Here is a 15,934-nt window from a genome sequence, read left to right on the forward strand (position 1 = left end):
GCAAAAGGATCTCTAGCAGTAGTTTAATAACGTATCTGTATGACTGTAGGTGTAAAACCTTTGGGTAGGACTTAGTGAGACATCAAGGCACACTTGGAAAACTCGTCGATAAAAGGTAAAACATAAGTAGCAATACAACCAAGCATGTAAAGGCTGGATATGAAGTTAGAGTTCAATAAGAGATCAAGCTGTGCCTGCAAATGAACTGACACCTGATGCCGCTTAAGGGACCTTAGCTATGACATGGGGTTATTCTCCTTAACATGGCCTGCACAGCCTTTAGTATATAGGTTGCATCCTAATATATGTACTTGTTTCTCTCCAATAACAGGGAAAATCAGTATGACTTATGACTAGCGATAGATTACCATGAAAATGCAATGATATCAAAAGAAGGCTCTGAAGTCCCAGGCAACTTACAAGGGCTGCTCAGGGCTGCTTCCTCTGTTGAAAATGGACAGTCACTCACATTTAGAAGTGCTTTAAGGACTCAGCACTAATCCAAGACATTATATTGACAGCAGTATGGAGGAAATGACAAGGGAAAAGGAGTCAACTTTCAGAGTGACCACAGGCCCCCTGTTGCCCTTCAATGGATTGTGTTGTTTAGAAACATATCCTAACAGTGAACTGCCAAACATCACCTAGGACGCTGGGGCCTCACCCTCTTCTCTGAAAAAGCCCATGAACCATAACAAGGCTAATTGGGTCAAACAGACATTGACCCAAACTGATTTGGCCAACTGGACCATCTTGAGCAAACAGGAGTAAGAATCTCAGTTGTGGCCAGAGTGTACTGGGAAATGGAATGAGTTAATGTTTAGAAGGACGTTTCCTGACCAAAGATCTCTGGTGCAGACATGGGGAGACTGGAAAGGAGAATGTGGCTACTGAACATGGTCAGGCCTGCAGGGAGTCCATGGTGAGCACCACTGTCTCTTCCAGCCAGTCCTGGACAGAGTACAGGATCTACAGGACACTGAGTTCCCTGAAAGAAGAAGAGGCGAACCCTCCACCAGGGAGATAATACAATAGGTCTCTAGCATCACTCTGATTGTGTCTCCAGCTTTCATCAATACTGCAGAGTGCATGTCAGTGAAATGTACCAAAAACACACGAAGGGTCAATTTGAGGCATCATATTCACCACAGTGGTTACAATCGAAGCCAGTCATGCATAAAATAAGTGAACCTGCATAAAGACAAGGCTTAATTTGCGTGGTAGATTGCCATCAGCTCTGAAGCCCGACTCATGAGTTTGAATCCAGCCTCTTCAATATAACATTTGTCTCTGTAACTTTGAAAAACCCCCTTCCTCTTCCCAATTTTAGATTTCCCAAGATATGTAGTAAGTTCCTAACACCCAGAGGGCTGTTAGAAAAGAAAAAAAAAAAAAAAGTCAAAAAGCAAATCCTAGATTAGGACTTGTAAGGGTTCAGTTTCATAAACTCTATTGACCCTCACAAGCGCCACAGTTAGTGCCTTCACTAATTTCATATCAGTCCCTAAAGTGTCCCTAAAGTGAGCTTAAGGGAGTTTCATCAGAGATGCTCCAGTGGGGCAGTCATATTGAAATCAGGAACCCAGAAACCACTTTCTCCGTGGGTTGGAGTCTGTGTGGGCTGTAACAGCTATGGGGAATCCAAGAAGCTCTATTTATTTTCACAAGCACTTGGGGCAAAAGATCCCAGGGGTGTCAGGTATGTGGAATGGCACAAACAGATGATAACTGGTGGTATCGTCACTATTTCTCAAATCAGCACCAAGGCTGGGATTGTTAGAATGGCTGCTGAAACTGGCAGTGAAAGAATTCAAAGAAAATTAAAAGAGCAGCATCTTTTTCACTTTCCAAAAGAAGAAAATCGCCTAAATGCACAAGTGGCAGCACTTATGGTGAAAGGTTGGGGCTGTTTTTACTGGGTGATAAAGGGCAGGCTGTTTGCTGCTGGGTAATCTTGGGAGTAAGTTATAAAACAGGAGGTTTCATGCTGATGGTGCAGGCTTCAGCTTGTTCTGCTGTTATCTTTGGTTTTAGGGTCCGGGCATTTGGGCCTGGTATGTCCTGTTTGTGTTAAGTTTGTAAAACACCAGCGTGGGGTGGTTTTCAGTAATCTCTCTAGTCTTGAGAAGAGGCTCAGAAAAAAGTTAATTCTTCCTGACAGGGTCAAGAAATAGATAGGTAGTTCTGGTAAAGACCGCCTAACAGGGGGCTTTTCTCCTTTCAGTGATGACAGTTCTCTATGTATTTCATACTGCCCTGGCTGCTGTGGCTTAGTGGATTGAGCACCAGCCTGCAAACTGAGCAGTCGCCAATTCGATTCACAGTCAGGGCACATGCCTGTGTTGCAGGCCAGGTCCCAGGTTGGGGGCGTGAGAGGCAACCATACACCGATGTTTTTCTCCCTCCCTTCACCTCCCTAAATATAAATAAAATCTTTTAAAAAAATTTATTTCATTCACTTATTTTTAGAGGGTAAGGGAGGGAGAAAAAGAGAGAAATATCAATGTGCGAGAGAAACATCAATTCTTTGCTTCTCACACTCCCCTATCTGGGAGTCTGTTCTGCAACCTAGGCACGTACCCTGACCAGAAATTGAACCTGCAACCTTCCAACCCATTGTGCTACTTCAGTGAAGACAAGATAGCTTTTTATCCCTATTATACCCTGGAAAAATACACAGGCTCGTAGTGTATCACTTTCCTGTAATCATAACGATGGACAATAAGATCAAAGCCAGGTTGCATAATCCAAGGTATGAGGAGTCTAATCACCGATCTCTTCTCTTGGGCTTCTGGGAGGGCTTTAGGCTCAACAAATACCCGTCCAAACTCATACCCTGGTGCACCTGCAGCAGCCAGAAAATTTGATTGTCATAAAAATGGGTGAAAACTAAAAAGCAAGACTTTTTATTACATTACTAAACATATTTTTTTAAAGCTATTATTGCCATCATTACTTTTTAAAAGATTTTATTTATTTAATTTTAGAGAAAGGGGAAGGGAGGGAGAAAAACAGGGAGAGAAACATCAATGTGTGGTTGCCTCTCATGCACCCCCAACTGGGGACCTGGGTCTCAACCCAGCCATTTGCCATGACTGGGAATCGAACCAGCAACTCTCAAGTTCAGAGCTGGTACTTCATCCGCACAGCCACACCATCCAGGGCTAAACATTTGAAATTACAAAAGTAACCAAGTGTGTTAATCATGCTGATTATTTTTTGAAGTGTATGTTATATACCTAGCACATTCTGTACAAGAAAAATCCAAATAATTTTATATGTTTTGTACTATTAAAAAAATTTAATTCCAAAAGAACTATTCCAAAAGTGAAAATGATTTGTTATTCAAGGAGTGAAAATGGGTGACATTACAACATAGATCATTGTGGTTTCACTGTCCTATTTGTTAAAGGAGAGGAGCCCAAATTAATGAATGAATAGGTAAATTATGAGCATGCATTTTACTAAAAAAGTATCAGTAGTACATACACTCCTCCAAATATGCTCATCATAAATCCTTAGGGAAATACAACCAAAACAAGATGAGAGCATGACAAAGATATGATAACAGCTAAAATTATAAAATGTAGACAAATGAAGATTTTGTTAAGAGTGGGGAAATGCAATGATCATACACTATAAGAATGTATAAAGGCACAATTAGTTTAAATCATATTTCTAAGGTTCTTCAAAATTTAAACATTAAACTTCTGAGACATGTGAATATATGTAACTAAATTCAGATGCTTCCTGATGTTTCATTACACTTAAAAATTATATTTCCTAAAACCTAACCATTTAGACTTATTGCTAAAGGTTTCCCATGTTCACGTCATGCCTGAAGCCTTTAACAAGTGTCAACAATAATTAAGGTGGCCATGGCTACGAGGTATGTCTTTCCAAATCTGATGTCCCCTTAAGGCCTAGCTCCTGTGTAAACTCTCTGATAGTAAGAAAGGAGAAAGGATCAGAAAAGAATTTCCCTCATTCCCTGTACGCATAGGCCTTTCACCAAGTAAAACTCAATATAATGGAGGCTACTCCGAGGAGAAAAAAAAAATCTCATATTGCATGCATATATAAAAACTTCCTCCTGTGTCACTTGTCAGAAGATAACAAAGGCAACAGACAGAAAAGATTTCTCAAATATTCTTAAGTCATAAGAACTTAGACCTTGTGAGTTCTCTAATGAAAATGAAGTCAATGCCTAAAGTTAGAACTTCCATATTCCCAGCACTCAAAATGCATCTCAACAGTATAGACTCTACCACAGTAGTGGAAATGACTGATACAAGAAAAAATTTCCCACGTTCACTGCAAACACAAGACCTTTCTCTGATGTGAACTCTCTAATGACAGAAAGGGGATTGTTTGAGAAAGGATTTCCACTTTTACAGCACTCACAAGGCCTTTGTCCAGTGTGAAGTCTCTTAGGATAAGGAAGGTTACTGAAAATGAAATTTTACGTTCCCTAAAGTAAGAAAACTCTTCTCCTGTGTGTAGTCTCTGATAACAATGAAGGTTAGTGCTATAGGTAAAAGTTTTCCTCCATTCATTGCACATAGGTGTTTTTTTATTGTGAACACTTGATGTTAATGGAGGTGACTTCTACAGGTGAAGGATTTCCCATATTCAAGCACTCATAAAGCCTTTATCCAGTGTGAACACTTTGATGACAATGAAAAGCAGAGCTACAGGTATAAGATTTTCCACATTCACCACATGCATAAGGACTTTCTCCAGAACGAACTCTGTGATGTCTGCAGAGATCGGAACTACTGGTAAAAGATTCCCCACATTCCCCACATTCATAACGTCTCTCTCCAGTGTGAACTCTCTGATGTCTGCAGAGGACAGAGCTACTGGTAAAAGATTTTCCACATTCACCACACTTATAAGGCCTTTCTCCAGTGTGAACTCTGTGATGACAACGGAGAGCAGAGCTGCGGGTAAAAGATTTCCCACATTCACTGCACTCATAAGGTCTTTCTCCAGTGTGAAGTGTCTGATGATGACGGAGGGCAGAGCTACGGGTAAAATATTTTCCACATTCACCGCACTTATAAGGCCTTTCACCAGTGTGAACTCTGCAATGTTCACAAAGGTCAGAGCTACTAGTAAAAGATTTTCCACATTCACTGCACTCATAAGGCCTTTCTCCAGTGTGAACTCGCTGATGAACACGGAGGGAAGAGCTACTGGTAAAAGATTTCCAACATTCACCACACTTGTAAGGCCTTTCTCCAGTGTGAACTTTGTGATGATCCTGGAGGGCAGAGCTACGGGTAAAAGATTTTCCACAATCGCTGCACTCATAAGGCCTTTCTCCGGTGTGAATTTTTTTATGATAACGGAGGGCAGAGCTAATAGTAAAAGATTTCCCACATTCACCACACTTATAAGGCCTTTCACCAGTGTGAACTCTGTGATGATAACGAAGGGCAGAATGACGGGTAAAAGATTTTTCACATTCAGTGCACTCATAAGGTCTTTCTCCAGTGTGAAGTGCCTGATGATAACGGAGGGCAGAGCTTTGGGTAAAAGACTTCTCACATTCACCACACTTATAAGGTCTTTCTCCAGTGTGAACTCTGTAATGATAACGTAGGGCAGAGCTACGGGTAAAAGATTTTCCACATTCACTGCACTCATAAGGCCTTTCTCCAGTATGAAGGGTCTGATGGTAACGGAGGTCAGAGCTTTGGGTAAAAGTTTTCCCACATTCACCACACTTATAAGGCTTTTCTCCAGTGTGAACTCTCTGATGAACACGAAGAGAAGAGCTATGGATAAAAGCTTTTCCACATTCACCACACTTATAAGGTCTTTCCCCAGTGTGAACTCTGTGATGATAACGGAGGGCAGAACTACGGGTAAAAGCTTTTCCACATTCACCACATTCATAAGGCCTTTCTCCAGTGTGAACTTTCTGATGATTATGGAGGGCAAATCTATGGGTAAGAGAACTCCCATATTCACCACCCTCATAATTCTGTTCTCCAGTGTGAATTCTTTGATGTTTACTGAGTTTAGAGCTACTGGTGAAAGATTTTCCACATTCACAACACACAGAACACTTCCTTCCATGAAGGACTATCTGGTCTTCAATAACTGTGTTGTCACAGCCAATGGCCTTCTTGCAGTTTCTTGCGGTGTAATAATATTTTGTCCTTCCAGATTTAGTGATTTGCTTCTCCCCATGCATGATATGAGTAGCCAGTTCTTCATTATGTCCTGAGGTGTTAAGGAAGCTTTTTCTAACCTGAGCAGAGGTACAAGGCTTCCATGACACATGGAAATTGCAGTTTTTTGCAGGGGAAACTCTGTCCACACTGCTTGTGAAACAATTCTTTGTTGGATGCGCCACCTGGTACTCGTGACACAATGCACTGGAATTAATTGGTTTTGCACATGCCCCACATCTCAGCAGTGTTGAGCTATACTGTGTTCCCTGTTGGTCAATCAACATGAGAATGTCTCTCAAGACAGGCCCACAACTCTCACAGGGGTGGCTCTTCTGGGAAGACAGAGCTGACTTGGGAATCTTAATCTGCGACTCTCTTCCAGAAATATTCTGTCCGATGGGCGTCTCCACATTCTCTGCTCCACAGCAGCAACCTGAACAAAAACAAACGCTACTGAAGTACAGTTACATACAGGGAGGGGGTTTTCTCATAAAAAATTCAAATCTGTAACATCTGACATCCATCTATGTGATGATACCCAAAACAACTGAGATAGACTCTGGGAAAGGCCTTCAGGTGAGTAAATAATTGGCACCTCACTAAACGAAGGATATTAGGATAGGACGGGAAACAAGAAAGGGTAGATCAACAAGTTGTTCCTCTACTAATAGCTGTCTGCAACCCCTTCCTGCTTGTGATGTAAGACTATGTAGAGGAATGCGAACGTGCCCCAAACCGAGAATATAAACTGCAGTGGAGCACATGCTGTACAAGGTTTGCAGAGAAATACGTGTGCACTTCAAGGCCAAACAGGCACTGATCAGACTTGGAGAGCACAACAAAAAGACTCTGCAGAGAATTGGTTGTGGTGTAGAGGTTACGGAGGCAGACATTACCCACAGCTGGAACTCAAGAGTATAAATGAAAATTATTAAAAATAATAAACTGACAATGTGCCAACACTAGTAAAAAAACAAGTAGATTCAAGTGTGGCCCCTGGCAATAATGACAAAATACAGTTCAAGAGAATAGGTTCTTCATTATGTTTTAATAAAGCCTTGGAATCAAATTCTCCAAACCCCGTTCACCGATCCCAGACATCCTCTGTGACCATCCTGTCAAGTGATACACAGGGGACTCTTCCACTTCCCTCCCAGTCAGCAGTTATGTGGAATACAGATGATGCAACTCCAAAGAGAAAGCAGAAAAGATGATAACCAGAACCATCATAGAAAAATTGAGCACAAACCAAAAGAAACTGATTTATGTGAATAACAACAGGACGATGGCAGAATAAAAATTACAAATGGCCAACCCCCTTCAAGAATAATCAGACAATTATCCATGATAAGCAGCAATCCTACAAAAATCGGAAATGGGCTTAAAGAGCCCAGTTATTCCAAAGAGCTGCAAAGTGGAGCACAACACAAAGAACTACACAAAAAGGGAAAGCAGGCTCAGCAAACATGGTTAGATTTTAAACACAAGGTGAGAACTTCTCCTGGAGAGTGTGGTTGTGCTACCATTGACTCTAGTGTAAATAAAGGCATACTCAATAGACAGGAAAAAGTAGGAAAGTGTGACTCTCCCTGGAAGGCTAGTAATGTCATCAAGTTCCCAATACTAAAACAGGTATTTGGTGGATTGTACTTTATTTAACTCTCGTCGGCAGCCGTCCGTCTCGAGAGACGATGGTGTAGCTTCTTAAGAGTCTATCTGCACCGCCGAGAATGGCTGTGCAGTCCGACTCGGGAGTGACACGGTATCTGTCTCCTCCCGTGTTGAATCCTTCAGCTGCGAAGAGAGGGGGGGGTCTGCTGTATGGGCAACAGCAGACCCTCCATATCACCCTGCCCAGGCTCTGTAGCTTCTATTTAACTCTATTGTATAGGATAAAAGTAAAGTGTATTAAGAATAACATTGGTGACAATAATGTGTGTATAGATAGATACACAATATATAAAGTTGTGATCTGCTACATGTAAACAGGGAACAGACTGACAGAGCCCAGAGGGCATGAGGGACGGGAAGAAGGGGAAGGGTCTAGTGAAGGAAATAATATGAATGACCCATGGACATGGACAGCTAAATGGGGATGGAGTACGAGAGAGGGAGGCAGTAGGGGGAGCAGGGAAGATAAAGGGAGAAAAATGGGACAACTATAATAGAAAAACAATTTAAAAATAAATTAAAAAAAAAACAAAAACGTACACTGTTATATCAAAACATATAGAGGGTCCTGGCTGGTGTGACTCAGTGGATTGAACGCTAGCATGCAAACTGGCAGGTTGCAGGTTCGATTCCCAATCAGGGCACATGCCTGGGTTGTGGGCCAGGTCCCCAGTTGGAGATAAGACGCAACTTATTGGTGTTTCTCTCACACATGTTTCTCTCCCTCTCTCCTTCCCGTATTTCTAAAAATAAATAAATAAAACGAAAACAACAACAACGTATAGAGGGTGGGGTGGCAGAGAGAAAAGGGTAGAATTTTGGAACACAATGAAGCTGTTTTCAGGTTACAACGAACTGTTAAGAATATGAGTTGTCTTATAGAAGACTAATAAAAACAAACCATGAGCACAATCTTGTATAATGGATGGATGCACAAGAGAGAAAGGGATTAAATTTTTAAAAATGAGCGAGATATGAAGATAAAAGAGGAAGTACAAAAGAGACAGAACACAATGACACAATGACAAGGTGGCAACAGTAAGTCCTTCAAGAAACTGACCAATCAAAAGACATACTGGCTGAACCAATAACAAACACAAGACAGAAGAGTCTTTGAGGTCCCGCTTCCTGGCCATTGTCATCAGTTTGGCTCAAACAGACATAAAAATTCTCATGAAGGGTGAAAAAGTTTAAGGAATTAAAAAGTACAAATTTGCCGTTACAGGACAGTCATGGGGAATGTAAAGCACAGCCTAAAGAATATGGTTAATAACATTCTACTAATTATGTATGTCAGATAGATGTGAGATTTCTTAGGAAGTTATAAATGTGTAATTATGAAACAATTATAATAATGTATATCAGCTGTATTTGAAAATAAAAAATGTTTATAGAAATAAATAAATGGTCCTGGCTGGTGTGGGTCAGTGGACTGAGTCCCAGTGAGGGCAGGGGCTGGGTTCCAGGCCAGGTATCCAGTTGGGGGCATGTGAGAGGCAACTAAACTATGTATCTATCACACATCTATGTTTCTCTCCTTCTCTTTCTCCTTCCTTCCCTTCTCTCCAAAAATAAAAGAATAAAATCTTAAAATTAATTAACTAACAGAGGCCTAACTGGGCTTACCTTGTGTTTAAAAACAAAAAACAAAAAACAAAAAACCCAACCAAAACCAATATATGCTGCTTCCAAGAGACTCGCTAAACCTTTATGGACTAATACACTGAAAATAATGAGATGTAAAAAAATATGCCATGCAAATAGTACCAAAGAGAGCAGGAGAATAACAATTTTAATGACTATGCACCCCACCACAGAGAACCTAAGTACATTAAGCAAACAATATGAGATCTGACGGCAGAAAACACAACCAACAGCACCAAACAACTTGAATATTCCCCTTTCAGCAATTGGTAGATGATCCCCTTCTACAGCAATTAGAACTTATTGAAGTTTGAAAACCTTAGTAAGAAAACAGAACTAACAAATATATACATATTATTTGATCCAGCCCTGATCATGAGGCTTAATTTGAGCTCTGTCCCATGCATGATTAGATTGCAAGTTCCCTTCCCTTTTAAAAAGTGTGACATCGTCGGCAGCCGTCCATCTCGAGAGACGATGGTGTAGCTTCTTAAGAGTCTATCTGCACCGCCGAGAATGGCTGTGCAGTCCGACTCGGGAGTGACACGGTATCTGTCTCCTCCCGTGTTGAATCGACATCTTGCGATGACGCTGGAGTGTCCTCTCCAGTGAAGCTGAAGCTACAGAGCCTGGGCAGGGTGATATGGAGGGTCTGCTGTTGCCCATGCAGCAGACCCCCCCTCTCTTCGCAGCTGAAGGGTCCAAGGGAAAGACGGAGTCAATACAGCTTGGCTTCAGGTGCGCCGCAGGAGTTGCCGGTGTTGACTACAACGTCAAACCGCCTTAGGGACTCCGGCTCCGGATTTTCTGTCGGGGTTTACTCCCTTAGCCTTTCCCCTGAAGAGGTATGCCACAAGGCAGCGGAGGTTTTTTGGAGTCAGAGTTTTCCTTCTCTGATGTGCCCTGACTGGAAGATCGAACCAGCGACACTTAGCTCGCAGGCCGACGCTCAATCCACTGAGCCAAACCTAACTGATGCTTCTCTCCCGCAATGATGTTTCTCCTTCTCACTCCCTTCTTCTAACAATCAATAGAATATTTTCCACTGAGAACAAGAAATATATGTAGTTGTAGAACTGATCAACAGGAATATTAAAAAAAAACACTTTTTCTCACTAATGAATGAGAAATGCATCAGGCTTCTGGCAACACTACTGACCTCAGATCCTTCCCTGTGAGGGTTCAGCCCAGCAGGTGCTGGGGCTGCAGGGAGAGGAGCAGGCAGTGCAAGCAAACCAGCCCTGCCAAGGCCAGGACCTGGGCAGAGAACTGGGAAGCGGGCAGTGCCCACAGTCCACATGTGAGAACAGATGGCACTCTAGGGATCAGTACTCCAGGGAAATGCAAACCTTAGTCAAAGTCACCAGGAGAGAGTGAAGGTTTGTTTTTGATTTTTGAAAATGTAAGTTAGTTTATTAAAGTTTGGGGAAATGAAGCAAAAAGGAGGACCCCTGAGACAGGATCAAAGGTGAACTTGTTAGGTAGAATAGATAATAAACCAAAGCAGGGAGAGGAGAGTGACATGTCTCAACGCCAACCCCAGCAGTCCTGATCCTATAATATCGCCCAGCGTTCTGAACATCACCAAACATACCACGTTAGCATGGGAGGAGGGAAGCCCTTGAAAGTCTATGTACTGGTTCCACTCTCTGCCACAGAGCCTTTGACACTGTGTATGAAACTGAGGCCTGGAAGAAAGGCGAGAGGGAGACCACAGTGACCAGAGAAGGTCCATAATACTGTGGGTAATTGCCTGTCTTGGGTCACTATCCATTTTAAGATGGTATCCCTAAAGCTTACAGAAAGAGACCAAAAATATCTGTGGGTAACTGCCTCAACTTTATCAACTGACCAAGTGTGAACGGGAACAAGATGAGGATTCCAGCTAACAACATCCCCCAATCCTGGCCTAGCAGGGCCTGGCTCCACCCTGCCTCCACACACACCTACATTGGGGTAGTCAAGTCCAGCTCCAGGGGGAAACTGACACCACCTTTACCTGAAAATCCATATGCAGCTCCCTCACCCCCATCCCTCTAAAGATAAAAGTCCTCAGGACAAAGGACCTGATGCATTCGGGCACCTTTACTCTTGCTGCCTTTACCGTGCCCTGTCCTGAACCTGTGCCTTTCACTCCAACTTCGGCAAAGCCATTGTCTTCCAAGAGAACCTATCACTAATAAACTCAGCTTACATGTTAGTAGACTTCCTAACCTGTAATTCTTTACTGTGTCGGAAAGAAGAACCCAATCTCTCCTGTAAAAAGTCCAACTCTGCTGTCCCTTGCTCCCTGGGTACAAGTCTGGTCAGGACCCTTAGAGCTTAAATTACAGGAAGCAAATTGCAACCCTGAGGAAATGGAGCACAGGAATGCCAGACCAGAGCACACAGGGGGAGAGTGTCTTACCCAGCGAAGATATAAGAGCAAAGTTCTCCAGCATCACATCCAGGTACAGGATTCTCTGAGACTCATCAAGGAGGTGCCATTCTGTCCTGGAGAAATACACGGCGACATCCTCAAACGTCACAACAACCTGTCAGAATTAATACCAATAAATCCAGAAAAGTCTTTCTGAGGTCCTGCAATCCTAGACTTACCACAGTCACCCTCTGCAAGACAAACAGTTTAGAAAAGACACTAGCCCTTGGTGTCAGAGCTGCCTGCTGTCTCATCAGCCTCACACCCAGGTTCACATCCTCAGCTCTGCCTCCTTTACCCTCACACACAAAGAGCCACATCTTTCCCTCTACTCCATCCTCAGCCCTTCCACAGATATCCAGACCCATGGGTTCAGCTGCTCACTACATGTTTCCACTCACTGCTCTTTGAAACTTTTAAAAGTGTAAACTAAGCCCTGGCTGGTGTGGCTCAGTGGATTGAGCGCCAGCCTGCAAACCAAAGGGTCGCCAGTTCGATTCCCAGTCAGGGTATATGCCCAGGTTGCTGGCCAGATGCCCAACTGGGGGTGCATGGGAGGCAACCACACATTTATGTTTCTCTCTCTCTCTTCCTCCCTCCCTATCCCTCTCTGTAAAAGTAAATAAAATAAAGTCTCTATTTGCATATGATAATATCATGAAGAGAAAAAAAAGTTATACACTTAAAAAAAACTGTGAACCAAAAGAACCTTCTGATATTCCCAAAGAGAATTAACCTACCACCATCTTCCCCAGCCCAGCTGATGGAGCCTCCACTGCTTCAGCTGCTACGACCAAAAACGCTAGGGTGGTTTTGAACCCTTTATCACTCCCAGCTGCACAATCTAAATCTCTAGCCATGGCTGGTGTGGCTCAGTGGACTGAGTGCTGGACTATAAACCAAAAAGTCACTGGTTCCATGCCCAGTCAGAGAACATTTTTGGCTTGTGGTCCCCAGTTGGGGGTGTTCAAGAGGCAACCATGCATTGATGTGTTTCTCACTCTTTCTCCCTCCCTCCCCCTCTCTAAAAACATTAAGAAAGAAAATATTTTATTAAAAAATCTGAAACTCTATGCGCCCTTCTTTAAAAAGGATGGGGAAAAAGAGTGAAGGTAATGGAAGAGGGTAACAGGACAAAACTGTAATAAAAAATATATATTTTTTTTTAAATGGCCCAACAATCCATACTTCTCTTCTACCTCTAAGGCCCAACTCTGCTTCATCATCTCTCCTCAGTTCACAGAATGTGCCTGGTCCTCGGCTCCACACCTCCTATTTTACTCCCATAATCTGCTTCCCACTAGGAGCCAGATGGAGCCTGTTAAACCCAGGAGAGACGAACTTCTTCATCTTATGCGAATGTCCCATTATATCCATGAACCAAATTCTCATTTGGTCACTTTAAAAGTGTGATTTTTGACCCCTGCTCTTATTTTTAACAAAAAGAGAGGAGACCTGAGGTACGGATCCCAGCTCTGTGGCACCTCGAAGCATTTGTAAGTGCCGGAGTCTCTCCATAGATAACCTTGCATAACTTCTCCCACTGGCTGTCAGTGTGGATAAAAAAAAAAAAAAAAAAAAAAAAATAGGGTCCCTGTCCTGGCTTGTGTGGCTCAGTGGATTGAATGCCAGCCTGCTAACCTAGGAATAACTGTTTCCATTCAATAACAGGGCACATGCCTGGGTTGCAGGCCAGGTCCCTAGTTCAGGTGGAGCATGAGGCAACCAATTATTTTTCTCACACATCTGTTTCTTTCCCTCTTTTCCCCCCTCTCTTCTCCTCTTTCTAAAAGTAAATAAATAAATAATATTCAAAAAAAAGAGTAGGGGTGGGGGGCAGTGCCCCATGCTAAACCTGATCAGCTTAGGGAAGTCCATCATAATGTCCTTACAAACTGAGACTGAAAATACCCAGAGATATGGTCAGAAATTAAAATTTTCCAACTAAAAGGCATTCATGGGAAGGAGTCTTGTCCGAGACCTGTAATTTCTGTGAGGAAGGTCAAGTTTTACCTTAACTGAGCCCATCTGTATTTATGAACTTATGTTAACATACTTGGGAATGTCAGGATAATCTCCCTATTTCTTACGCCTCAGGGCACAACCTCTGCACCAGAACAGAGACCAAACCACCCCTTATTGTTATTATTGTGTTCAGTAATTAAATGTTAACTATCATATACCCACCAACGTAAAATAAAATTAATTTTTATCTAATACCAGAGAGTTTCCTTTCCTTTTCTCCCATCTCAGTAACCTATCACCAATGGAGTACAATTTCCCCACTTATGTCTTCCCTTTTCATTTGATGCAGTGGTTCTCAACCTTCCTAACGCCGCGACACTTTAATACAGTTCCTCACGTTGTGGTGACCCCCAGCCATAAAATTATTTTCGTTTCTAATTCATAACTGTAATTTTGCTACTGTTATGAATCGTAATGTAAATATCTGATATGCAGGATGTATTTTCATTGTTACAAGTTGAACATAATTAGAGCATAGTGATGAATCACAAAAACAATATGTATTTATATATGTGCTTTCTGATGGTCTTAGGTGACGCCTGTGAAAGGGTTGTTCAACCCCCAAAGGGGTTGCGTCCCACAGGTTGAGAACCGCTGATCTGATACAATAAAGGCTAAAACTTCCATTTTCTGAAGCATAATCTCACTGCAGTGAGATTGTTTCCTGGCAGTCGTCATCAGTTTGGTTAAAAGAAACACTAAAAAAAGATTCTGCAGTTGGAATGTTTCTTACGTTGACACCACAAATGGGTGCACCTTGACATTACCTGTGACCCGCACTCAGGTCTGTGGTTTCCACAGGGTCCTCACATCCCAGAGCGGGGAAACCATCAAGGGAAGAGTCGTTAGACACCATAAGGTAGTGTCACCACCAGGGAGGGGCTGGGACACCCTGTCCTTCCTTGTCTAGTTCCATAATGGTTTTCCACTTCAGAACCTGGGGGAACACGCAGGCACCCACCTGCACCTCCAGCTCAGCGGGTCTCAGCTGTATCCCGGCCCCGCCCTGCGGTCTGGGGACCTCAGGTAAGAGTCTGTCCTCAGTGCGGCCTCTCACCAGCCCTCTGACCTGGAACGAGGGCCCCTCTCCCTGAGCCTCTCTCTCTCATCACCGGACCCCAGCAGGTTTCTGTCTCAGCAGGATGGAAAAGCCTTGGAAACCCAGACACAGCACGTGGCCGCTCTCGGTCACGGCCTTCCCTGGCAACGCCGCCCCCTGCTCCGCCTCAGACTGTTTAAGGCCGATGCAGGGCGGCCGCCAGGACTGCGCGTCCTTCAGGGTCAGCGGCACCGGCGCGTCCTTCCACGGCGGCCCGTCAGCCCGTCACCCACCTCACCCCGTGACACCCTGTGTCACCCACGGCGCCTCACGACCCGGAAGCCGTGGCCTCGGTTGCAGGACGTGACGGGCACCGCTCACCGGGTATGCAGAGCTCGGTGGGGGAGAAGGGGGGAGGGGTCGAAGGAGGTAGGTGGCACTCACCTCAGCCGGACGCCTCAGCTGGGCAGCCGCCATCGGACTCTCTAGTCGGAGAGGGGCGGGAGCGACGGGCGAGAAGGGGGCGCAGGGCACCGCGGTCCCCATCGCGGCGGGAGCGACGGGCGAGAAGGGGGCGCAGGGCACCGCGGTCCCCATCGGGGCGGGAGCGACGGGCGAGAAGGGGGCGCAGGGCACCGCGGTCCCCATCGCGGACCAGGCTGGGGTCGCCCCTGGGGAGTCACGGAGCCTCACAATCGCGCTTGTGCCGTGCCGACCAAGTCTCCGACTTCTTGTAAAGGGGCATCTCCGCGGCACTTGCGACCGGTAAGGCCATCCTGACAGAAGACAAAATGTCCGCGAGCACGGCGACGGAAGTCCCGCCTACGTTTGTTTTCGCCAACGGAAAAGCCCTTTATGAGGCCTCATTGGTTCATCCCCAAACAGCCTTCTGGGTATTGTAGTTCCTACAGTCCGAGGAGGCTCAGAAGGGGTTTCTCACCTGATCACAAG

The 15,934-nt window shown here is 44.1% G+C and overlaps 2 protein-coding genes across 2 annotated transcripts in view; both read right to left on the reverse strand.

The window, feature by feature from the left end:
• Positions 1-15,934, reverse strand: part of LOC149995687 (uncharacterized) — a 276,448-nt gene that overhangs the window by 240,310 nt on the left and 20,204 nt on the right. The gene's annotated exons all lie outside the window — the stretch shown is intronic.
• LOC149995700 (uncharacterized) lies at positions 4,138-15,781 on the reverse strand. Its single transcript, XM_090260979.1, has 3 exons — positions 15,428-15,781; positions 11,908-12,034; positions 4,138-6,618 (listed from the first exon to the last, which is right to left on the reverse strand). Exons 1-3 carry the CDS (start codon positions 15,629-15,631, stop codon positions 4,652-4,654), a joined length of 2,298 nt encoding a protein of 765 aa, XP_090117105.1. The 5' UTR covers positions 15,632-15,781; the 3' UTR covers positions 4,138-4,651.

This window comes from Furipterus horrens, unplaced genomic scaffold (genome assembly GCF_987537825.1).
Source record: "Furipterus horrens unplaced genomic scaffold, mFurHor1.1.pri manual_scaffold_13, whole genome shotgun sequence".
Classification (NCBI taxonomy): domain Eukaryota; kingdom Metazoa; phylum Chordata; class Mammalia; order Chiroptera; family Furipteridae; genus Furipterus; species Furipterus horrens.